General features: G+C 36.6%; 1 protein-coding gene across 2 annotated transcripts in view; it reads right to left on the reverse strand.

The window, feature by feature from the left end:
* Positions 1–59: 59 nt before the first annotated feature.
* The window catches only part of LOC127620336 (ephrin type-A receptor 7-like), a 176,790-nt gene continuing 155,127 nt past the window's right edge, over positions 60–21,722 (reverse strand). The window contains exons 9-18 of one of the 2 annotated variants that reach the window (XM_052093537.1): positions 19,270–19,374; positions 17,876–17,931; positions 12,767–12,892; positions 12,070–12,255; positions 8,540–8,601; positions 7,486–7,689; positions 6,789–6,941; positions 4,523–4,713; positions 4,027–4,191; positions 60–2,332 (exon numbers count right to left, since the gene is read on the reverse strand). In XM_052093537.1, coding sequence (XP_051949497.1) covers positions 2,218–2,332; positions 4,027–4,191; positions 4,523–4,713; positions 6,789–6,941; positions 7,486–7,689; positions 8,540–8,601; positions 12,070–12,255; positions 12,767–12,892; positions 17,876–17,931; positions 19,270–19,374 — 1,363 coding nt within the window. In that variant the 3' untranslated portion in view covers positions 60–2,217. The remainder of the gene's footprint in view (positions 2,333–4,026; positions 4,192–4,522; positions 4,714–6,788; positions 6,942–7,485; positions 7,690–8,539; positions 8,602–12,069; positions 12,256–12,766; positions 12,893–17,875; positions 17,932–19,269; positions 19,375–21,722) is intronic. The other variant, XM_052093538.1, reaches the window with a different exon arrangement.

The following is a 21,722-nucleotide window of genomic DNA, read 5'->3' on the forward strand; positions in this document are numbered from 1 at the left end:
GGTATGCTGGAAGGCAACGAGACCACAGGCAAACATAATAAAGCAGAGAGTACCTGTATTGTATTTTTTTAATAACATTTTTCAATATTGCAACAGCCATCTGTTTTTCTACCAGGTAAAAATCATCGAAAATTCTAAAACAAAAGAAGACTTTGATTATTTCAAACAACTCAGTTTGTTTGCTACTCATCTAATTCAAACGATAACTAATTTTAACACAGTGAGAGGATCTCATTCAACACATTATTATTCAAACAAATTATAAAAATAGATTGCATTTTCAAATACATATTTACAGTATCAAACAGATCAGAATGATACACTCAATGCAAAGGGGGAATCGATTCTTATTCAGTTATGAAAACAGTAAAGGGCTGCTAAATTGTGCAGTGCAGTATGTCTTTGTCGTTTCAAATTTAAGTGATTATTAATTTGGGATGCGCCATTTTCTGATATGATATGGCTGCAGAAATGATGAATATGTGTGTGAACTCTCTCTGTATCTGTGTGTTTACGAACCTAAGCTAGGTTCCTAAACTTTTCAATAATTAATATTCTAAAAACCAAGAACAAACAAACATGGTAAACACAAAAATCCTGCCATTGGTTTTGTACATTTGAGTTTGTAACAGAAAAGATTGACAAATATGTTATGAACTTGTGCAATGGACGTTATTTTCACTGATCTGATTCTACAATCATAATGTGAATGTTCTGAATAAAGGGTTTTACTCAGTACTAGTTTAACACAGATTTTCAGTTTCCAACCAAGTCTTGTTCACACACTTGCATCACACAGCAAAATGCAATAGTCTAAATTAAACAACACTAGCACATTCAGAACATTCTTTTTAAAGAACAACCACTTCCGTTGTACAAAACACCAACATCAAGTAATACACATGTCCGAGATTATCGGACAACTGCCATTGCAGTGGGTAATGCAAGTCTGTAAATGTGTGTATGTGTGTGTTTGTACATCCCGGTCATATCCGCTCACTCACAGACAACCTTTCAAAGTGCAGGAAAAAACAATAGAATTCACAAAGTTTAGGAGCATTTCGATGACATGATGGCAATATGTCTAGATTCAGTGCTATGTTTCCCTAGCCATTTTTAAAGGGATAGTTCACACAAATATGAAAATTCTGTCATAATTTACTCAACCTAAAAATGTTAGGCAGTATGTTAGACTCAGTCACCATTCACTTCCATTGTTTGGAAAAAAAAGATGCAATGACAGTGATTAGTGACCGAGGCCAACATAGTGCCTTAAATCTCTTATTGTGTTCCCAGGTAGAAAGTCATATGGGTTCTGTAAATGATTACAGAATTTTAATTTTTAGGTGGAAGATCCCTTTAAGCATATTATTTCTGCATTCATATTCGAAAATTAAGTAAGTATCTGTAAACATAAATAAATCCTCTTATAAATATGGGACAAGTTTAAGTAAGTCATGGAAGCTGCAGTGCAAACATTGTCCAGTGAGGACAAAAAACAAGGAAAAACATTATAGAATACAGATGTCAGACAACACAAAATTAAACTGAAATTTGGTTCAAAACACGAGAGTTTAAACTATTTGTGTGGAGAAAAATGTAAACATGAAAAATCAGACATAGTAGTCAAAGGAAGGAATACACTGAAAAAGCTGGGATTGACATATTATTAAGATTTCTTCAGTTAAGATATCAGTAGTTAACTTATTTCCTGAAGATACGGCAAGATCTTCTCCTGGAATGAGGAGCAAAAGGTCCATGACTTGGCATGCTCTCGGTTTAGTCCACTTTACAGGAGAATCAGTGGCTACAACGCATTAGTTCTTTTGTCTGGTTTAAGGAAACTGACATACACCCCCTTTGGCTGCACTGGGATCAGTCAAATGTGTAAATGTCATTGTTGGATAGCAGAAGTAAAAGCAGACAAAATCAGTACAGGCTATTTTAGAGGAGCAATCTTGTTTTTCCCGTGATGTTGTCCCTCAGAAAAAGGAACTTGATTTGTGGAATTAAATAATTATTCCACCAAAGAGAAGATTAAGAGGAGGAAATGGGGAAGATTAGGAAGAAAACTGCCATTGCAGTGACTAAATGAGAACCTCCAGATTGTTAAATGGGCTGCTGGGTAATTATGACAACAGACGTCCATGTGTCTGTCCCTTTGTTAGCCAGGGCACGGCTGCTGGTCTGGAGTAAGTGGTTAAGAGTTTGTGCGTATCAAACCTGCACTCCGCGACCATGCATCTGGATAACCTGTGCTCTAAGAGTCTGTATTGCAGACAGGATCTGTTTCTGGTGCTCCAGAGAAGTGATGCCGAGGCTCAACACATCCCTGTAAAACAGCAGAGCGAGTTACACAAAATGGAATAAGCCAGATACCAATTTTAGTACTATGAAAAAAAAAAAATGTTTGCCAAACATTTGAAAAATTCAATAGTTCATACTAATACCAGTAATTATAATTATACATACACACATATATATATATTTTTATGAAAATCAAATGAGAAATCCAGATACCAATTTAAATTCCACAGTAAAGGTTAATAAATATCTGGATGTTACTTATTTAAGTGTAGCTGAAAGTCTGGCTCAAATCTGTAAAATCTGTTCATAAAGGCATTTGAGGTAGGAAATCTAAATTATGATGTCCTGGTAAAAAGTCAGTTTTAATGTGACCTTCATAAAACAAAAACAAAACATTTAAAATCATGAAATCATTAAAATAATAAAAATCAACCCTGGGGCATGAATGCGGCCAATATTTAAGAAACACTATTTTTATATATAATTAATAAATATATCTAACTACAATATGTGTGCTGTCAGTCGATTAAATGTTTTAATTGTGAATAAATCATATAATTTTATGTAATTAATCTCAATTAATCACAGATTTGAAAAGTGCTGAAATTTGACACTATATATATATATACACTTCTTTTAATTTAATTATTTTCATATCAGGAAAGAAAACAAAACAATATGTAACGCTATAATGCTTTATTAAAATTTTCCAAACAAAGCCTTCCACAGTATAAAGATAAAAATGCACTAAATAGCACCAATTCAAGTAACATGAATGTTTTTCAAAGTCTAAGTGGGAGTTTGACTAATTGAAAATCATTAGTCACCACATAGGTTGCATATACATTGCAATGCGCATGAAAACTCTTAAACTCTCATCCTCCAGAATATTAATCTGCCGGCAGACTGTGGCTATCACTAAAATATATTTTAAAATTTAGTAAGGCTGTCAATCGATTAACATTTTTAAATCGAATTAATTACATGGTGTCCCGATTAATTAATCGCATATACAAACATTTGCTGAGAAAGCCCCTCATATAACAATAATTCAATATATATTGATGAAATTATACTTATTTATCTTTAAATATTTAAAAATTATATATATATATATCATTGTTAATCATTGATAAGACAATACAGCGGCTTTAGAATACAATGTATTGTTTACTACCATATTATTGATCATAAGACAATCATTGGCATACAGCGATCCATTTCACAAGTGAATTTGTCAATCAGTTGGAGATTTATTATAAGGGCTTGTTTAAGAGCCCGTTAATGTACACCTGCACAAGATTTTTATTTTATCCAAGTAATTATTAAATTAAACAATCAGTAATAAAGAACAAAAAAGAAAGAGCTGTGAGTAGTTTTCTCTTTTTCTTGTCAATATTGTTGTTTGATTCATATTAAAAAGATAATAAAAGTGGCTGGATTATAATATAATCCATTTACTTAGTTTTTTGTCCTGTCCATTTAAATTCATTAAAGAAAAACTGGCTGTTTAAATAAATACCTCTCCAAGACAAGTATTTTTGTAAAGAAGAATGTGAACAAGTATGCAGATGAGCATTAAAAGCAGTGAACTGAGTTGCTATAGCAAGGACTGGCATTGTTACATCTTTTTTATTTTAGTATCAACTCAAAGTACCGATACCTCTGACATCCCAAGTCTGAATTTGTTTTTAAAATCCAAGAAAACGGATCACTCACTGAACAGTCATGCGAGCCACTGACTCCAGGTAACAGTATCCTGCAGCAGTGAAGTTGTCTTTGTAGCGTCCCATGTCTACAGCCTCTAACCACTCGCCAACTGAACTAAATGAAGGGAAGGAGGGAAGAGTTCGTTCTGCTAGTGATACAGATGAGCCCAGAGTCCTTCAGAAACAAAGAGAGAGAGATTTACCTTTCAGAGTGAGAAACATATGCCCTTGTAGGAAACATACTACAGTACCAAATGACCATATATTTCGATATAGCACTCCTATAGTTACAACAAGATAAGGAAGAATACCAAATCCTGAGATTAAATGTGGATTCCTGCTATGTGGAAAACTAGACTAAGCACATATTCTTTTAAGCAGCTATATCCACAAGAAGGAAATTAAAGAGAACTGGAGGAATTGGATTAATGTATAATTGAAAGAAACAGGAAGTGAAATTTCACAAGGTTGAGGAGCACTGTGAGCATCAGGGAACATTTTAGTACCTGCGTCCCAGTGTGGAGGAACCAATGTTGTCTGGGCTCCTGATGGACTTGCTGAGAGCGCTATGGATCTGGGTAAAGGTGGGTCTCTCCGTTCTCTCTTTCTGCCAGCAATCCAACATGAGCTGGTGGAGAGACGGCGGGCAGTTTACAGGAGCAGGTAACCGGAACCCATCCTCTATCGCTTTAATTATCTGTAATGCACATGTATACATATAGACACACATAAATCCAGAGTGAAAAAGGAGAATTTGGACTAATTGAAGGTAAATATATCGTTGTCTGGTACAATTAACATTTACTATTTAGGAAAAATCCCATGATGTAAATGTTAATCACATCACTGTTTCTCTGTTAAGACATACTGTATATATCATTATATTGGTCTGCACCAAAGCAGTGTATTTTTGCGAGAAATTAGCAAACTAAAATAAATGTCTCACTTCATGATGCATTTCAATATGTGTCCTTGACTGGTATCAAATCATCATCTTGTCACTTGAAATAAAAATTCAAAATTCCATTTAATTAAATAAAGTAACTACTAAAAAGTGAAATTTTAAAAACAGAATGAATAAAATTAAAGGTTCTAGCAATGAATGAATCAATGTCTTTGACTCTTGTGCAAGGGTGACTTTCTCCAGAAATCAGATGAATTTAGCCATAAACACGGGGGAAGGAAACCGGCCTCTTTTGTGTAACAGCTTTACATACTGAGGCTCTTAATTTTACAAAGACTTAATAGTTCCAAATGTGTTCTGTCTCAAGTCACAGAGGAGAAATACTTCTGGGCATCTCGTCTGGTCATATCCACAACACTAATCTACTTTTATTCTCGCAACAGGCCTTCGATTAATCTCTGTTTAGCAGAGTCTCTCTCTAACACTTCCATTTGTTAACATTAGTTAACATGAACTAACAATGAACAATACTTATTGAGCATTTATTAATGTTCATTTTAACATATACTAAAAAATATGTAAATCAAAAGTTGTATTAGTTCACGTTAGTTAATGCACTATGAACTAACATGAACTAACAATGAACAATTTTATTTTTATTAACTAATATTAACATAGATTAATAAATGCTGTAACAAATATATTGTTAATTGTTTATCATTTCATGATAACTAATGCATTTACTAATGTTAACAAATGGAACCTTATTGTAAAGTGTAACCAAAAAAAAAAATCAACAAAAACATTTTAAATTCTTCTATTGATGTACCAAAATTTTTAAGGAACAGTCCACCCAAAAACAAACCAAAAAGGCACATTTTGAAGACTGCTGGTTGCTCTTTTCCATGCAATTACAATGAAAGGGTGCTGAAGCTTTCAAGCTTCAAAAAGAATGCAAAAGCACCACAAAAGTATAATAAAAATGTTTGTGTGTCAATGAATAAATGACAGATTTCGGTCTGTTTATCATAGTTTATTCTTGACAGCTTTAGTTCCCGTTCATTGTAATTGCATGGAAAACAGCAACTAGCGCAGTCTTTAGAATATCTCCTTATTATAGTATTCCACAGTAATACATATATATAATACATGTTTAGAATGATATTGAGGGTGAGTAAAAAAATAGCAAGCACAACAACATGGGCCGCCATGTTGATTGTTTTGGGTTGAAAGGATCACAAGACTGCGCCACATGACAACAAATAGATCATCATTTTCAGATATATATATATTATGTAGTGAATTTTATTTTCTGGTGAGATTATTTACTTATTTATTTGATTTTCATGCTGCTCTCTTACAATTTTTAGATATTACATTACTTACGTTGTCCAAAAAGCATTATGCCCTTCAGACTGGAGTTTATGTTTGAGTGCGGATGACTATGGGGATCTTTGCAGCAGGCGTGAAAAGAAGGCCACACGCTGAGCAACTTCTCAGTCTGATTGGTCACGGAGCTCAAGTGGACTTGAAGTCAAAGGTTTTTAAAAGACCCTCGCTTTAGCTACTTTGAAATTTTTTTACAAATACATAACTCCTCACTTCACACTGCAAAATCCCTTCCTACCAACAGAAAGATATGAGAAAGAGAGAGAGCGAGGAAGAAAAATAATCTAATCACAAAAACATAAGAGGATTTTTAGGGAGATCTAAAACACAGTGAAAAGAAGCCTCCCGAAAGAGGGAGAGATAGAAACACAATAGAAAAGGTTTGGGAAAGCAACCTCAGAGGCATAGGGAGTGTGGAAATGCATAGGAAGATATGGACAGGTGGTGATACACAGGAAGAGATTAAGGGACAGACATACGTCTTGGTTGCCCATGTCCCAGTAAGGTCTCTCCCCAAAGGACATAACTTCCCACATGACGATACCAAAGCTCCATACATCAGAGGCTGAGCTATAGCGATGGTACTGAATGGCCTCTGGGGCCGTCCAGAGCACCAAACTTTTCCCTCCATGCTGAGAGAGAAAGAGAGAGACAGAAAGATATCCTCTTTTGTTAGATATTGATCTACAAAATTAGCACAAATAAACACAACCTTTACAATTAATACTATTTATCACCAATTTTTTATTAACCAGATGCTTTTATCCAAAGTGAATTGCAGTACACTTTACAGTACAGATTACAGAAGCCATCTCATCATTATATGCTGAAACATTGAAAAAATTAACCAATTCTTTTTCCTTTTTCAAAATGACGTTATTTCACAGTATGAGTGCATTGTGTGTGTGACTGACATTTTGTATCTGTCTTGTATCCTGACTTCCAAATTTATTCATCTTATCATAACAGAAGCATGAAGCATTGAAGCGTTCTTAAAATACACCACCCAGTCAGCTGAGCACTCGCATGAAAAAATAAAAACACATAAAAGTTTGATGAAAACTAAGATAAGAGCTGTGCTGTGACTTTTAGAGAAATATGCTGACTACTGTTGGCTCCTTAAACTCATTGGGAATCCTTTCAGTGTGCTGGGTTGCATTATGGTAAAATACTCACCAGTGTGCTGTAGACCGCCTCAATCTTGTCGTCCTGGAGCGGTCTGAAGCCTGACACCTTGCAGACCAGGCTGCTATTGACCAGGACTTTGTGAGCGGCCAGTCTGCGATGGATGAAGCCCATCTCTGTCAGATACTTCATCCCAGACGCCACTCCGCTCAACAGATCTGCCAGCTGAAGAACAGTCAGCTGACCCTCGTGTTTCTGTGAGGGAAAAAGAGAGGAAGAGAGAAAAGGAAAGCATGCCACAAAGATGGTATAAAAAGTGCCATTCAAAGTCAGAGAGTAGATAAACAGATATGTGGCCAAAGGAAATGTGAAAGGAAGGAAGAGTGATATGGAAGGAAGTAGAGAAGGAAGAACAGAAGGATGGAGGAGAGGAGGAAGGAAGTAGAGATGGAAAGAAGGGACAGGGGAAGTTGAGAAGGAAGGAAGAGAGGGAGGAAGTATAAAAGGAAGAATATAAGGAAGGTAGGAAGGAAGGGAGGAAAGGAGGGAGATGGAAGTACAGAGGGAAGAATAAAACAGTGAAAGAAAGGAAGGAAAATATGGAAGGGAGGAAGGAAGTAGAGAAGGGAGAGAGGAAGTAGAGTAGGAAGGAAGTAGAGAAGGAAGAATACAAGTGAAAGGAAGTGAAAGGACGCAACGAACGAGGAAGGAAGAAAGTAGAAAAGGATGGAAATAAGGGAGATAGGAAGTTGAGAAGGAAGGAAATGAGAGAGGAAGTAGAGAAGAAAGGAAGGAAAAAGGAAGTAGAGAAGGAAGAAAAAATGGAGAAAGGAAGTAGAGAAGGAAATATGGGAGGAAGGAAGTAGAGAAGGAATGGAGGAAGGAAGGAGTGAGGGAGAAAAGGACAAAAAGTAGTAAGGTTGGAGGTAAGAATGGAAAGAAAAAAACAAGTATTCACATCTTAATCACATCTTTGGGTTTTAATAATGTAACTTAAATATTACATATACACCATTTACTATCTCAGCATTTAGCATTTGATGAATCAGAATAATGTAATACTTCTACAGCCAGCAGAAGAAACAGACAAAAAACACACTCTTACCCGCAGGAAAGAGTCAAGAGACCCGTTGGCCATGCTCTCCACCACAATCATCATAGTGTTGCCTGCAGCAAAACACACACATAAATAAAAGTTTGAATGATGTGTTTGTTTAATGTTTCATTTGGTGAGGAGGCCATGGGAAAAATGTGAAATGCTCAAGTGTATAAACAAACTGTGTGTGAACGGAACTGTATTTATTACTCAAAAGCACGACTGACAACTGCATTCTGCTGCTGTGCGAACAAAGCCTATATGACTGCAGAATGCCACCACTGACCAGTCAGAATCCAGTATTCTAGAGAGCCATCTGTTATGAGTGTACTCCTTGTGAGTGTTAGACAGTGAGCAATAGAGAGTGTCCCAAAGAATGACGAGGGAAGGACGCTCCATTAGGGAGGAGGGTAGCAGTAAATCCCCAGGTGTTAGAAAAAAGAGAGAGAGAGAGGAGAAGGAAGAAAGAGATGGAGAAACAGATCCCTCAATCACAAACACCGACACCAACAATCTGGAGCATTTAATGAACAGCCCATTGAACATGAGTGTGCTCTATCAGTCTGGTCAATCTACCATCTCCTGCTCAAACACACCACCTGGTGGGAGGTGACATGCCTGACCAATCCCAATCAGAGTACCTCCTGCTGGGCTCTCAATTCTGGGTCTTTCCCTCTGAGCTGTAGAGATGGATGGCACTGACAGGTGGATGGAAGGATGAGATGAAAATAAGTGCAGAGGGCGTTAAGCTTTCAGGAGGTAAATGGCAGGGAAAATTTAGATTTGCAGGTGGAGGGAGAATTCAGGGAGAAAGATTAGAGTCATTAATGGGGCTTGCTGTGATTTGGCCACAAATTATTCCAACCTGCACATCTGCTACTGCATTCACCACAAATATACACATACACACACAGGCTAATTCAATAAAATTAAAAAAAAAATAAAACATTATTCTTCTCTCTAAAATGCCAATGAGTACATTAGCTTATTCTCCATTTTAAAACAACACAATTAATGATAAATCACAGCATAAACTTAAATGAGGCATGGGAAAATTTTAAAGTGGGCACACTGGATTTTTTTCTCTTGCTTACAGAAATAAAATAATTATCTAGACATACTGTAACATTCACAAAACTCTCTTCCAAGTCCAACAGCCATTTACTTAAACTAAGCTGCAAAAATGTGTCATTCAGAAATTGTTACATTATTAGTTATGATGTCACAAACATGAGTACCTTTACATGACTGTCCATGTTTACATATCAATGCCTATTCAATATGTGATAACTTGGCCCACTATGACGAGTTGTCGAGAGGCATAAACGTAGCTAAATCTGTGTTTTTCAAAAGAAAACAAATTAGTGGACTTGACCACAATTAAAATGACTGCCTGTTTAATAAGGATCAAGAGGGTGAGGGTGGAAATAGTCATTTAAAACTTAATTACAACTGGTGTTGGTGCAAAAAACTTTATAATACGAGCAGACTTTAGGGTTAAAAATTTAATTCTACAAAAGTGTAGGATAAAGTACACTGACCCAGGGGTGCACACCACAATCAAATTAGCAAAGCAAATAAAAGGAGAAAACACAACCAAAATAAGCCATAACTTAAACATAATTAATCAATGACAACATAATTAACAAAAATACATATTTTTTTAAACACTGTATTTTTTGTTGTGTGGCAATCTGACTCAGTACAGGCTAAATTATAAAGCTGCTCATCCCACTGTAAGTATCTCACAAGAGATGTTCCACAGTCAATGTGTAATGAAGATATTCCATGAACGCTATAAATGTCTTTTTGAATAAAAAATGTTTTGAGACCTTTAGAAATGTGCAATAGTAGTTCTGATAGAACCCATCTAGGTATGCCTAGTTCCAGAGAATGTTTATAAATACACTCTCACTAAGCACTTTATATCACTCTATTATCCTAATAAAGTACTCAATGTGATCTTATGTTGTAGCCCATTCGCCTTAAGGTCGATGTGTTGTGCATTCTGAGATATATATAGAGTGATTATCTGTGTTACCGTAGCCTTTCTGTCAGCTAGAACCGGTCTGGCCATTCTCTATTGACCTCACTTATCAACATGCCGTTTCTGACTGCAGAACTGCCACTCACTGGATGGTTTTTGGCAGAATTCTGAGTAAACTCTAGAGACTGCTGTGCATGAAAACCTCAGGAGATTAGCAGTTACAGAAATACTCAAACCAGCCCGTCTGGCACCAAACAATCCTGAAACTGAGTATTACTGATATAATTTATTCCCCATTCTGATGGTTGATGTGAACATTAACTGAAGCTCATGACCCGTATCTGATGATTTTCTGCATTGCACTGCTGCCGCACGATTGGCTGATTAGATAATTGCATGAATAAGTAGATGTACAGGTGTAACTAATAAAGTGCTTAGTGAGTGTAGATATTTTTTGAAAATGTCAATGTTTGTTGTGTTATGGCTTATTTTTGTTGACTTGTGGCTTAATTTCGTTATATTTGAGCTTAAATGTATTATGTTGTGGCTTAAATTCTTTGTTCTGTGGCTTATTTCTATTTTGCTGTGGCTTATTTCCGTTGTGTTTTTTTTAGCTTTTATTTGCTAATTTGGCTGTTGTGCACCCTTGGGCCTCCATAACTCTAAAAATTTGGGTTAAATGTTTTAATGATATTGCCGAAAAAGAATAATCATAATGAAACTTTTTCAAATGGTCTTTTGTCATTATGCAGTGATACATACACAATCCCCAACACTCTCAATACTGTCTCTTCATGCATGCATTTCTATCACTCTCCTCATGTGGAATCAATATGTATTCACAATTCATCCAAGAATTACTTCAGCACTAATACACAAAGTCCCAGACTAACATCAGTGCTGGTAGTTATTTAATTCAGCCCCCCGCATCATCCCTTTTGGCAAGAACACGGTGGGCAAATTCATCTGACTATATTATCTCCAGGAACATCAGTTATATCAAGCCAAAGATGGATCTGTTCTCTTCTCCCTGTACTTCTCCACCCCGAGCCAAGATTCCCTCCATTATGCTGTTGACTGCGAGTTCCTGGTTTCATTCAAGCTAGATTCTCCTCATTCTGTCCTTCCTGGACTTGATAACATTTACAACTTCTCATTCTTGCTGATCCCTTACACCTAAGACCATCCTTCCTGCAAGTATCGACTCTTATCTCCCTTTCTGTTCTTGCTCTTTTGAGGACTGGCCCATTTATTCAGTGGTTTACTTCCCAATAAACCTTCTAATCAATGGCTTATCATTCTCTTTTTTATTATATATACTTCAAAGGGGCAACCTGCTCATCCCTCCTTATCTTTCTTTCCTTTTCAATGTTGGGACATACCATCCATTCTGAATATCTTTCAGTTGAGGGTCATCAAATGATCCCCATCCTGCAGGGAATTGTCCCATTCATCCCATAGAGGGATGTCCCATACAGCTTTCCTTTCTTTGTTGCCTTCCATTATCTGTTTTTGCATTCATTAATTTTACATTTTCTTTGTCTCTACTGACCTCTGGTGATGACTCCCTCCAGACGCACAATGTTGGCATGATCGAACTGTCCTAGAATTCCAGCTTCGCTGAGGAATGAGCGTCTTTGTTTCTCCGAGCAGCCTACCCGAAGGGTCTTAATGGCCACGGGCAACTCGCGTTTGCTGGGCAGCTTCAAGCAACCTCGACACACCTCCCCAAAGTCTCCTGCAGAGGGCAAGTTTAATACACAGCCATGAACCAAGATATGGTACTTGCTAGTTGGTTGCAGGTGTTATAGGGGAGGGACATTCTCTTTCTAGAGGGTTTGATTGGACACATTTCTGGGTAGTGCAAGTCATTAATATTTAGTCAATTTAGTCAACAGGAAAAGAAAGACAGTACATTTTAAACACATATATCTGCTAAAGAATTTGGAATACACTAGCATATAGATGGCTTCAAAGCTTTTAGACAATGGCCTAAATGATACAAAACTTCAATATTGATTTCATAGGGTCTGCTTTGAAGTAATGCATGCTTCATGATACATACATAATAATTTATGATAGATAAAAGGTTGCTATAACGTTACATATCATTTAATGCTCAGTTTACATAAATCTAAACACACATCACTGAAAAGATTTCAAACTGGCAAGAGAAGAGAAGTTTGCAAGAACAGAGGGAGAATGAAGTGAAATTTTAGATCGAAAAGAGAGCTTTTGTTGTCTGGTACCTGTATGGACGATCCTCTCAATCTTGATGCTAGAGATGTCCAGCTCTTTGGCAAAGGCATGAACAGCCTGAAGCAGATCTTCACACGTTTCTGGGTCAATATATGTCCGTCTGGTTGGGATTTTAACTGAAAAGCACAAAAAACATGCATGCTACGATTATACAGTATACTGTACGCCATGATTAGAATTCAGCCACTTGGTGCACAACAATGAATGACAATGTAAACTACAGAAGTACAAGGAGGTTAGACAGTTATAACAGAGGTCATTTACATATAGAAGTGCAGTATTCGAAAGCGAAACATTGTGATGTAAACAAATATTATTGTCTGGGATTTTAACTAAAAACACAAAAGTTTAAAGTTTTCTTAAAAATTGCTTATAATTAAGAATACAATTGCAGAATATATATATATATATATATATATATATATATATATATATATATATATATATATATATATATATATTATTATTATTATTTTGTATTATGTTATAATCTTTTGGCCTCTTATTTTATGCTCTTTAAACACAAAATTCTGGTTCTCATACATAGAGGTTTCTGGCCTACTCATATTGGCAGTGCGGTAGTCTGACTCTGAAATGTGCTCACAACTCAACATCGACCCGAACCAGACCAGGGTCTCAACTTCACAGTCTCATAACAGCTTATTGATCGCAACCTCACATACATACACACATACTGAAGACTACAATTACAAAGCAAATTAAAGGTCCTCCATTCCATCATGAATGAGGGTGCGGCTCAGGATCGAAGACCTTTTCCCCAGGAATGAGGATTTTGTTGCACATGCCGTATCCCGTATACTGCCGTTATTACAATGATTTAGGGCTAGCCACAGTTCACGTCCAGCTGATTTCTGTTTGGGTTTGCTATATCAGATTAATCAGCTGAGCCACATAGGTGCTGTAAAAATGCTTATATGTTGTATTTTTCTAATTAAATATAATTTTTTTTTTACTACTATCAGCATTAGTATTTAGTATGTCCTACTTTTAAAGTAATGACAACATGCACTCGAGCTTCCTTTTGCATAGCACGACATTCTGGCATTGAATCTTGTGAGCTTCAATGGAAGCAAGGAAATACAACCTTTCAGTTAACATTGTCAATATCACAAATTTGCTTACATATGATTAGTGACCTAGAAATAATGAAAAATCTTTGCAGAAATATTTGCTTTTCATTGCACATTATAACCTTTCTTTATGTATTTAAAACCCTGTTTACTTACAAGTATAAAAGAAAGACTTTTTGGACTTTATATGCATTTGAGTTTGCATAATCTAAAAGCAAGGTTCTGCTCTGTGACAAAATTTACGTGACTGGTCATTATTTTATATTTATTTATTTTTTGTAGATCTATTTACATACAATAATGTTTTTATAGGTCTATATAGCAGAGTAAATAATAAATAAGACAGCCTATGCTAAATGTCAAAAATAAATTCTACCAAAAACAGCAGTACATTCTGGCCACTTATTTGAAGTTTTATCAGGTATTGTCCTCTAGTGTTTTACTATCAAAATTCATCATATTTCAGGCCAGCAATTCCCCAATGATGATTAATAACCTTAAATTCAGTCTGACAGACTCATTCGGCAATGCGTCATACACTGGTTAATAACGGCTAAACAGATTTCTACTCATAACATTAAACCATTATTTATTTTGAATTAAAAAAACATGTTTGTCCTTATGACAGTGGGATTACTTAACAGTTTTTTAGCCTATATTTGTGATAAATTGCATCATATGAGCAAGTCTCTGTCTCAACTCTGTATGTCTGCAAAATGCAAGTGAATTGTTGCCAGAATTTTTAACATCCAAAAAGCACGTAAAGACAGCTTAAAATAATCCATTTGTTTCTCACCCACACCTAGGCTTCTGACGGCATAGATTTAACCACCGGAGTCATATGGATTACTTTTAAGCTGCCTTTATGTGCTTTTTGGACATTCAAAATTCTGGTCACCATTCACAGAGTTGAGACAGAGGCTGGCTCATAAACATTTGGAGTGGCATGAGGGTGAGTAAATGATGAGAGAATTGTCCTTTTTGGGTGAATTATTCCTTTATCAGTATTATAAAACCAGAGCTACTGTTTAAGCTATTAAATTTAATTTCATAAAACATTTTTATTGTTTATTATTTATTTATCTTTTGATTTTACTTGGTGAAAGCATCATCATTCTCCGTGCCTCCCCTGACATGCTCTGGCGACCCTCTAGGCTATGAAAAGCGTGGATATAAATTACTATACCCACACATATTAAATCCAAATAGGTTCACAGTTCCCTGGGACTACACACACAAAAGAAGCGGGTGTCAGCCATGATATAATGACAACTAAGCACTGATCTCTACCAGTGTTTTTAGGTCATCCAAAAATATGCTTATAAAACAAACAATGCATTTGTGGGGTGAGAAAGAGTGTGCGCTTTAGAAGCAAGTTGTGCAACGGATGGAGGAACAAATCTGCAAAACCAACAGTGGTGGGAGACACAAAGATCATGCATGATGGGTCACTACAAAACAGAGCCTAAGGTGAAATGAGAGAGAAAGAGAGATTTTCTTATTGCTCATGATTTGCAATGATGTTGATGGGATTTGTTTTGTGAAATAATATGTAGGGGAGGCGAGGGCAGTTGTTACAAGGGCTTAGTAACTGTAAGGTTTTGAGTCAAAACACCAATCACACACATTTGTTTTTTTTATGTTGGTTTCAAACGCCTATATCAAAATAGAAATATACTGAATGTGTTCTCGGTTACAATATTTGCTGGCCAAAACTCTAATGTTACTTTAATTTTTTTCTGTTTCAAGAATTGTTTACCATTTCAATTTGAAAGATGAAAAGCCTATATTAGGCTGTTTAATCGCTTTTTATTTTTTGTTATTTATTGTCACAAAAGGTCAACATGTCTTCAATGAACTTTTTCTAGGCAATAGTTTTGAGGCCAAGACTTCAAGACGTGCCTAAACAGATAGTGACTTTCAAAAATAAGCCTACACTGATAAATATTCACTAGAGCAACACATCATACATACGTATCAAATACAATGTGAAAGACATGAACAAATCTGTGGCCCTCCATATATCTTTATGGCAATCTACCTTGTGCATATGTGGAATCTTGTGTCTACTCTGCTGTAATGTGCATGTTAAATGCTACAGATCACAGTATGTTTAATGAAGTCATACAAATGTAGGCCTCTACGTCTATCAGTCAGCCTGCATGGATATGTATGTGTATGCTGTGTGTAAGAGAGACTTGGCACATATCAACTCAAAAGTGTGTGTGTGTGTGTGTGTGTGTGTGTGTAGAGAGAGAGAGACTTCAGCTTTCATTGTTTCAGCAGATTTAATGCTTCAGCTGCATGACTGCTCTGCACACATGCTCATTACTCATCAAACTGCACACACAGGCTAAGATGCAAGTACACACATTCATATTAATTTGCATGGAATACAACGGTGACATCTGGCCTGAGTATGGTGATGGTTTGAGGGAAAATAGACCAGAAAGAGTGTGAAAACTAGGTGTCACGCACAGTGTACAGCTGTTAATTTCTATTTTTAAATAAAGTTTTTGGCCATTTTTCCACTTTAACTGAAAAGAGACAGTGAAGAGGAGAAAGGAAACTAATGGTGTGTAAGAGGGTATATAACAGGGGGTGGATTCGAACTCCTGCATCTCCCACATGCAGCAAAAAAAACAAAAAAAAACACAGACCCTAATGCTTATTTGTTGGCATTTTAAATAGTAGCATAGTTGGTTACATCATTGTTCGGCCACTGCAGCAAATAGTTGCATCATTGTTCGGCTTTTGCAACATAGTTGGTTACGTCATTGTTCAGCTATAGCTGCATAGTTGGTTGAGTCATTGTTCAGCTAAAGCACCATAGTTGGTTGTGTCAATGTTCAGCTATAGTAACATAGTTGGTTACGTCATTGTTCAGCTATAGCAGCGTAGTTGGTTGAGTCACTGTTCAGCTAAAGCAGCATAGTTGGTTGAGTCACTGTTCAGCTAAAGCAGCATAGTTGGTTGAGTCATTGTTCAGCTATAGTTAGTTGTGTTAGTTGTAGCATAGTTGGTTATGTGATTGTTTGGCTAAAAACGTATAATTGGTTATGTCATTTTTTGGTAGCATAGTTGGTTACATTATTCTTTGTCTAAATTAGCAATGTTGGTTACATCATTGTTCAGCTACAGTAGCAGAGTTGGATACGTCATTGTTCAGCCATTGCAGCACAGTTATTTGCGTCATTATTTAGCTACTGCAGCTTAGTTAGTTGCATCATTGTTCAGCTATTGCAGCTTAGTTAGTTGCGTCATTGTTCAGCTATAGTAGCATAGTTAGGTGCATCATTGTTCAGCTATAGTAGCATAGTTAGGTGCATCATTGTTCAGCTATCGCAGCATAGTTGCATCATTGTTCAGCTATTGCAGCATAGTTAGTTGCATCATTGTTCAGCTATAGTAGCATAGTTCATGAAATAATTTTTTGGTTAAAATAGCAAAGTTGGTTACATAATTGTTAAGCTATTGTAGCATTAGTTGTTTATGTCAGTGTTTGGATATTGTAGCATAGTTAGTGATGTCATTTTTTTGGCCCTCAAGTCAGTGTAATAGCAGGCCGATTGTAAATACAGTTCACAGATACAGAACAGCACAAACACCATTTTGGTGGAAAAGGGGTGTGAATGTTGCAGTACTGTGGCATATTTCTTTGTTCAAAGACTAACAATGCCCTTCCCCACTCCACTCTCTCTCTCTCTCTCTCTCATCATGACAGAGGGCGTCTGAAACATGCTAATGGACAAGAGCATTAGGCGGACTGATGTTAAGGCACGCACAGGGACTTAAATGTTAATGCACTGCCACTTTATACGTCCCTAATCTCTCGTTTGCACTGATCACTCTATTCCCAACTCTGCTTTCCTTTCTCTTTCCATCCGTCCTAATCTCTACATGTCTGTGACAAGCTATATCCATTACCACCTTCTGAAATAAACCCAACAGTCAAATTGATTTGTGGAATCGATGCACATATGTGTGCCAAAACAAAGTAATACTCACACTGGAAGTACAGCTCCTCATCTCCCTCTTGGCTGGCTTTACTGTAGCCACATTGTCTGTGAGGGGGAAAACAAAACAAAACGATAGGTCATGAAAAACCAAGCATAAAATGACAATAAAACAATGTGCTTTAAAGACAATAAAAATTTTAGCACACAGCTACTACCAGCTGTAAGAAAACGACAAAAGAGCACTTAAAGTGACAAAACTCGTTAAAATTATTTATGAATATGACTACATTTCCGATCCATTGCCTCCTTTAGATATAAAAATTTTGCATTTCCCTTGAGACGAAAAATATGACCCATTACTTTTGTTAAAATTATTAGACAAGAGAAAATATGAGGTTTTAGCTAAAATTTATAGTTCATGGTGTGGACAAAGTTAAATTCAAAGTAGCACAACATTTTACATCACAATACTGCATTGATATTCTAATGCCAAGACTCAATATTTGGAGTTACATTTCTCACATTATATTTTTTGGTGAACAAAGGAGTGAAATCTGCACAGGTAGACAGCAAGATTTTTTGTGTAATGATAAATATGCCAGCACCAATGTATGTAATTTCCTCAGTCAGTTCCTTTTTCTTTTCTTACTGACACTGACGAGTCAATGCTCAATGCTACTTCTATAGCTAGCATGCATGTCTAATGAAGGAATGAGCAACAAGTGAGAAAAAGACCACAATATATCACAATTTCGAATCACAATACAATTAAGAATCTGGAAGGATTATTTACAAAATGAAGAATAGCAATATTATTGTTTTGCGTCCCAGATATCAATATAATATTGTATCGCCAGCTCCCTGCAGATTGCCACCTCTAGTTGAGGTGTGCTAGTGAATTACTGCTCTGACACAGTAAAAGTGTCAGTATGTGTAGAATCAGGCCGCAGGAGGATCTGATGGTATTTGGCCGATTTTATGTTGTGGATTAGTGTGACACGGAGACATTGGGAAAAGACATGCACCACAGGAGGGATTAGAGAATAGAGACAGGGAGACACACACACACAGCAGGGAAGGAAAAGCACTCAAAAACGAAGCTGAGAAGGTTTCAATGACTCCAGGTTATTTGCTAAAGCTTGAGCATTTGTCCAAAAAGAAACTTTTGTGTGTGCATCTGGCAGGCATCTGATTAGAGTGATTAGAGCATTCACAATCTACTATAAAGGGGTGAAGAGGACAGGCAACGACCGATTACCAACAGAGACGACAGGACAGAGATAGGGACATGCAGGTAGGAGAGACTACACACAGTGGCTCTCCAGAGTCTGGGTTTCAAGCTCTCTGTTAGGAAACAGAGTGGTGAGACAGTCAGGAGTGGGAAAGATGAAGAGAGACGCAGCAGCAGGATGGAAGGGGTAGTGGAGAAACGCAAGCATGTACCTGGGAGACAGCTGCGTGGAGGGAGGAAGAGGAGGAAGAGTAGAGAAGGAGGTAGAGAGCAGCACCACGCGAGTAGGAGCTACATTGAAGGGTCTGGAGAAGCCACTAAAGGAAGAGAGGGAGGAAGGGCCTCACTACCACAGGAGTACCTTTAATGAGTACAACATGCACCTCAGAAATTGTTTACTCGCTATAGTGAGTACAGGAAGTCCCTCAATACCACCAGGAACTACCTTTAATGAGTACAGGAAGTACATCAGAAAGTTTTTACTCACTAAAATGAGGATAGGAAGTGCCTCTCTACCAACAGGAAGTGCCTTTAATGAGTACAGGAGGTACCTCATAAATTGCTTACTCCTCTACTAAAGTGAGTACAGGAAGTGCCTCAAATCCACCAGGAAATACATTTAATGAGTACAGGAAGTACATCAGAAAGTGTTTACTCACTAAAATGAGGATACAAATTGCCTCGCTAGTCAATGAAAATATCTTTAATAAGTATAGGAAGTACCTTTGAAATAGTTTACTCACAAGATTGAGAACATTTACTGTATGGAGACCACACTGTGGTTGTCTAAAAAGAGGACACAGTGGACCAGGGGGTTCAATCTATAAAATATTTGTAATACATTTAATAGCAACATTAAGACATTTAACAGTGGCCATTAAATAACATAAAATGAAAACAGAAAAGGTCCGATGCCATAAAAAAATAAATAATTATACCACTACACCTTTTATTATACACTGAATTATACACTTCACACTTTTAGAGCTTGTCACATAATATTTAGTATTGATAGTGTGTGAATAGAGATGAAGGGCTTGTTTCTCCTCTCACATGGCATGATCAGTGTTCTTGTTCAATGTATTTTCTTAACTTTTCTTGCCATTGACACGCAAGTGCCAGATTTAACAGACTTTCTCTGCAAATATCTGATGGACTGAGTAGTGAAATTTCTACCATGGTCTATTTTTGTCTCTCATAATAGTTTATATTTCCCTGATAAGTAGAATATTTGATTTCGTCTCGATAAAGTCAAAATTTTCAGTTAAAAAGACAATGTGTAATAAGCGTGAGTCTGATGAAACAGGTGTTCTATTTAATAATTAGCAGAGTTAAGGAAAGCACTTTTTAAATTGTACTTCCATCCTGGATGAGAGCGGCAGAGTACTCTTGCAATCTCTTTCACACACACACCTACAGCGTGAGTGAAGTGAGCGAGCGGGTGGGTGAGCAAACAATAGAGAGAATGTGAAAAGTACTTTGAAAGAGTATGCCCTCTGTGCAGTATCAAATACACCACATGTATGATAGTCTTAACTTTAGAAAGAACATCAATATGAAGACAAAGCCAAATCTCGGACATTTTAAGCCAAATTTGAAATCCCGGTCGAATGCTTTTTTTATCAGGTCTGAAAAAGATAACTTGTCCAGGAAAAAGAGGACATATTGTTACCCTATTTGTATATAAGCACAGCCAGTACCTAAGCAAGTGTTTATTTAGTGGAGAAAGTACATTAATTATGTGATAACATCCCTTTTTGTCAAGCTAACTAACTTATAACTTATTTTGTGTGTTAAGTAATAGCCTCTCAAAGAAGACAAAGAGCCCTAAAAACTGGAGAGTAAAATATGAGGATAATTTGAGTATGACAGTAAAATGAGAGTCTAAGCTGTTATGATGGTCTGCCTCAATTTACAAGAAAAGAAGAAGAGAAAGATGATGAGGGAGGAGTACTGAAGGTGAAGGTCAGGAGAAAGTGGAAGGAGTGACAGATCGGGCAGGAAGAGAGACAAAATACCACCGACATTGCATTACAGCACTATTGTGTGTTTGTGCGTGTGTAGGTGGATGAAAATACACAGAATGGGATTCTTAATGTAATCAGTCTCTAGATGCCGATATAAAGAAAAAAACTACAATACTTGACTAGCATCTCACAAATCTAATACTTGACCCCAAAGCACTTCAAGATCAAACTTGAAGTAGGTAAAATACATAAATATAAAAAAATATCGTTTTGAATGCTAAAGACTGTTACAAGTGTTATGATATGAGAATAATTGCCTGATAAAGCCGGAAGTGAGGTTTATGAAATACAGTCACTCTAATGCACTCTTTAAATTCTTTGTTTTTTGAGGAAAAACAAGATATTCAAGCTATAAAAGACTTATAAAAGACTTGCATTTACTTCACATTCTTCAGTTTGTAACAGACAACAGCAAGAGAATTCCACACTATCTTAGCCTGCGTGTATGTCGGAATAGTATACTACTATACCACTTGTGCTATTTCTGCAATATGTATACTGGGCACATTAAGCAAATTTTCTGCCTGCATGAAATACCCAGATGACCTACATGTGCCGTGATACAAGCCAAACGCTTTGCAATACACTTGACTTGACCTTTCATTACCAGTGTGAACTAGAAACTGTCTATGTTGTGA

This window comes from Xyrauchen texanus, chromosome 26, assembly GCF_025860055.1.
Source record: "Xyrauchen texanus isolate HMW12.3.18 chromosome 26, RBS_HiC_50CHRs, whole genome shotgun sequence".
In the NCBI taxonomy this organism is placed as follows: domain Eukaryota; kingdom Metazoa; phylum Chordata; class Actinopteri; order Cypriniformes; family Catostomidae; genus Xyrauchen; species Xyrauchen texanus.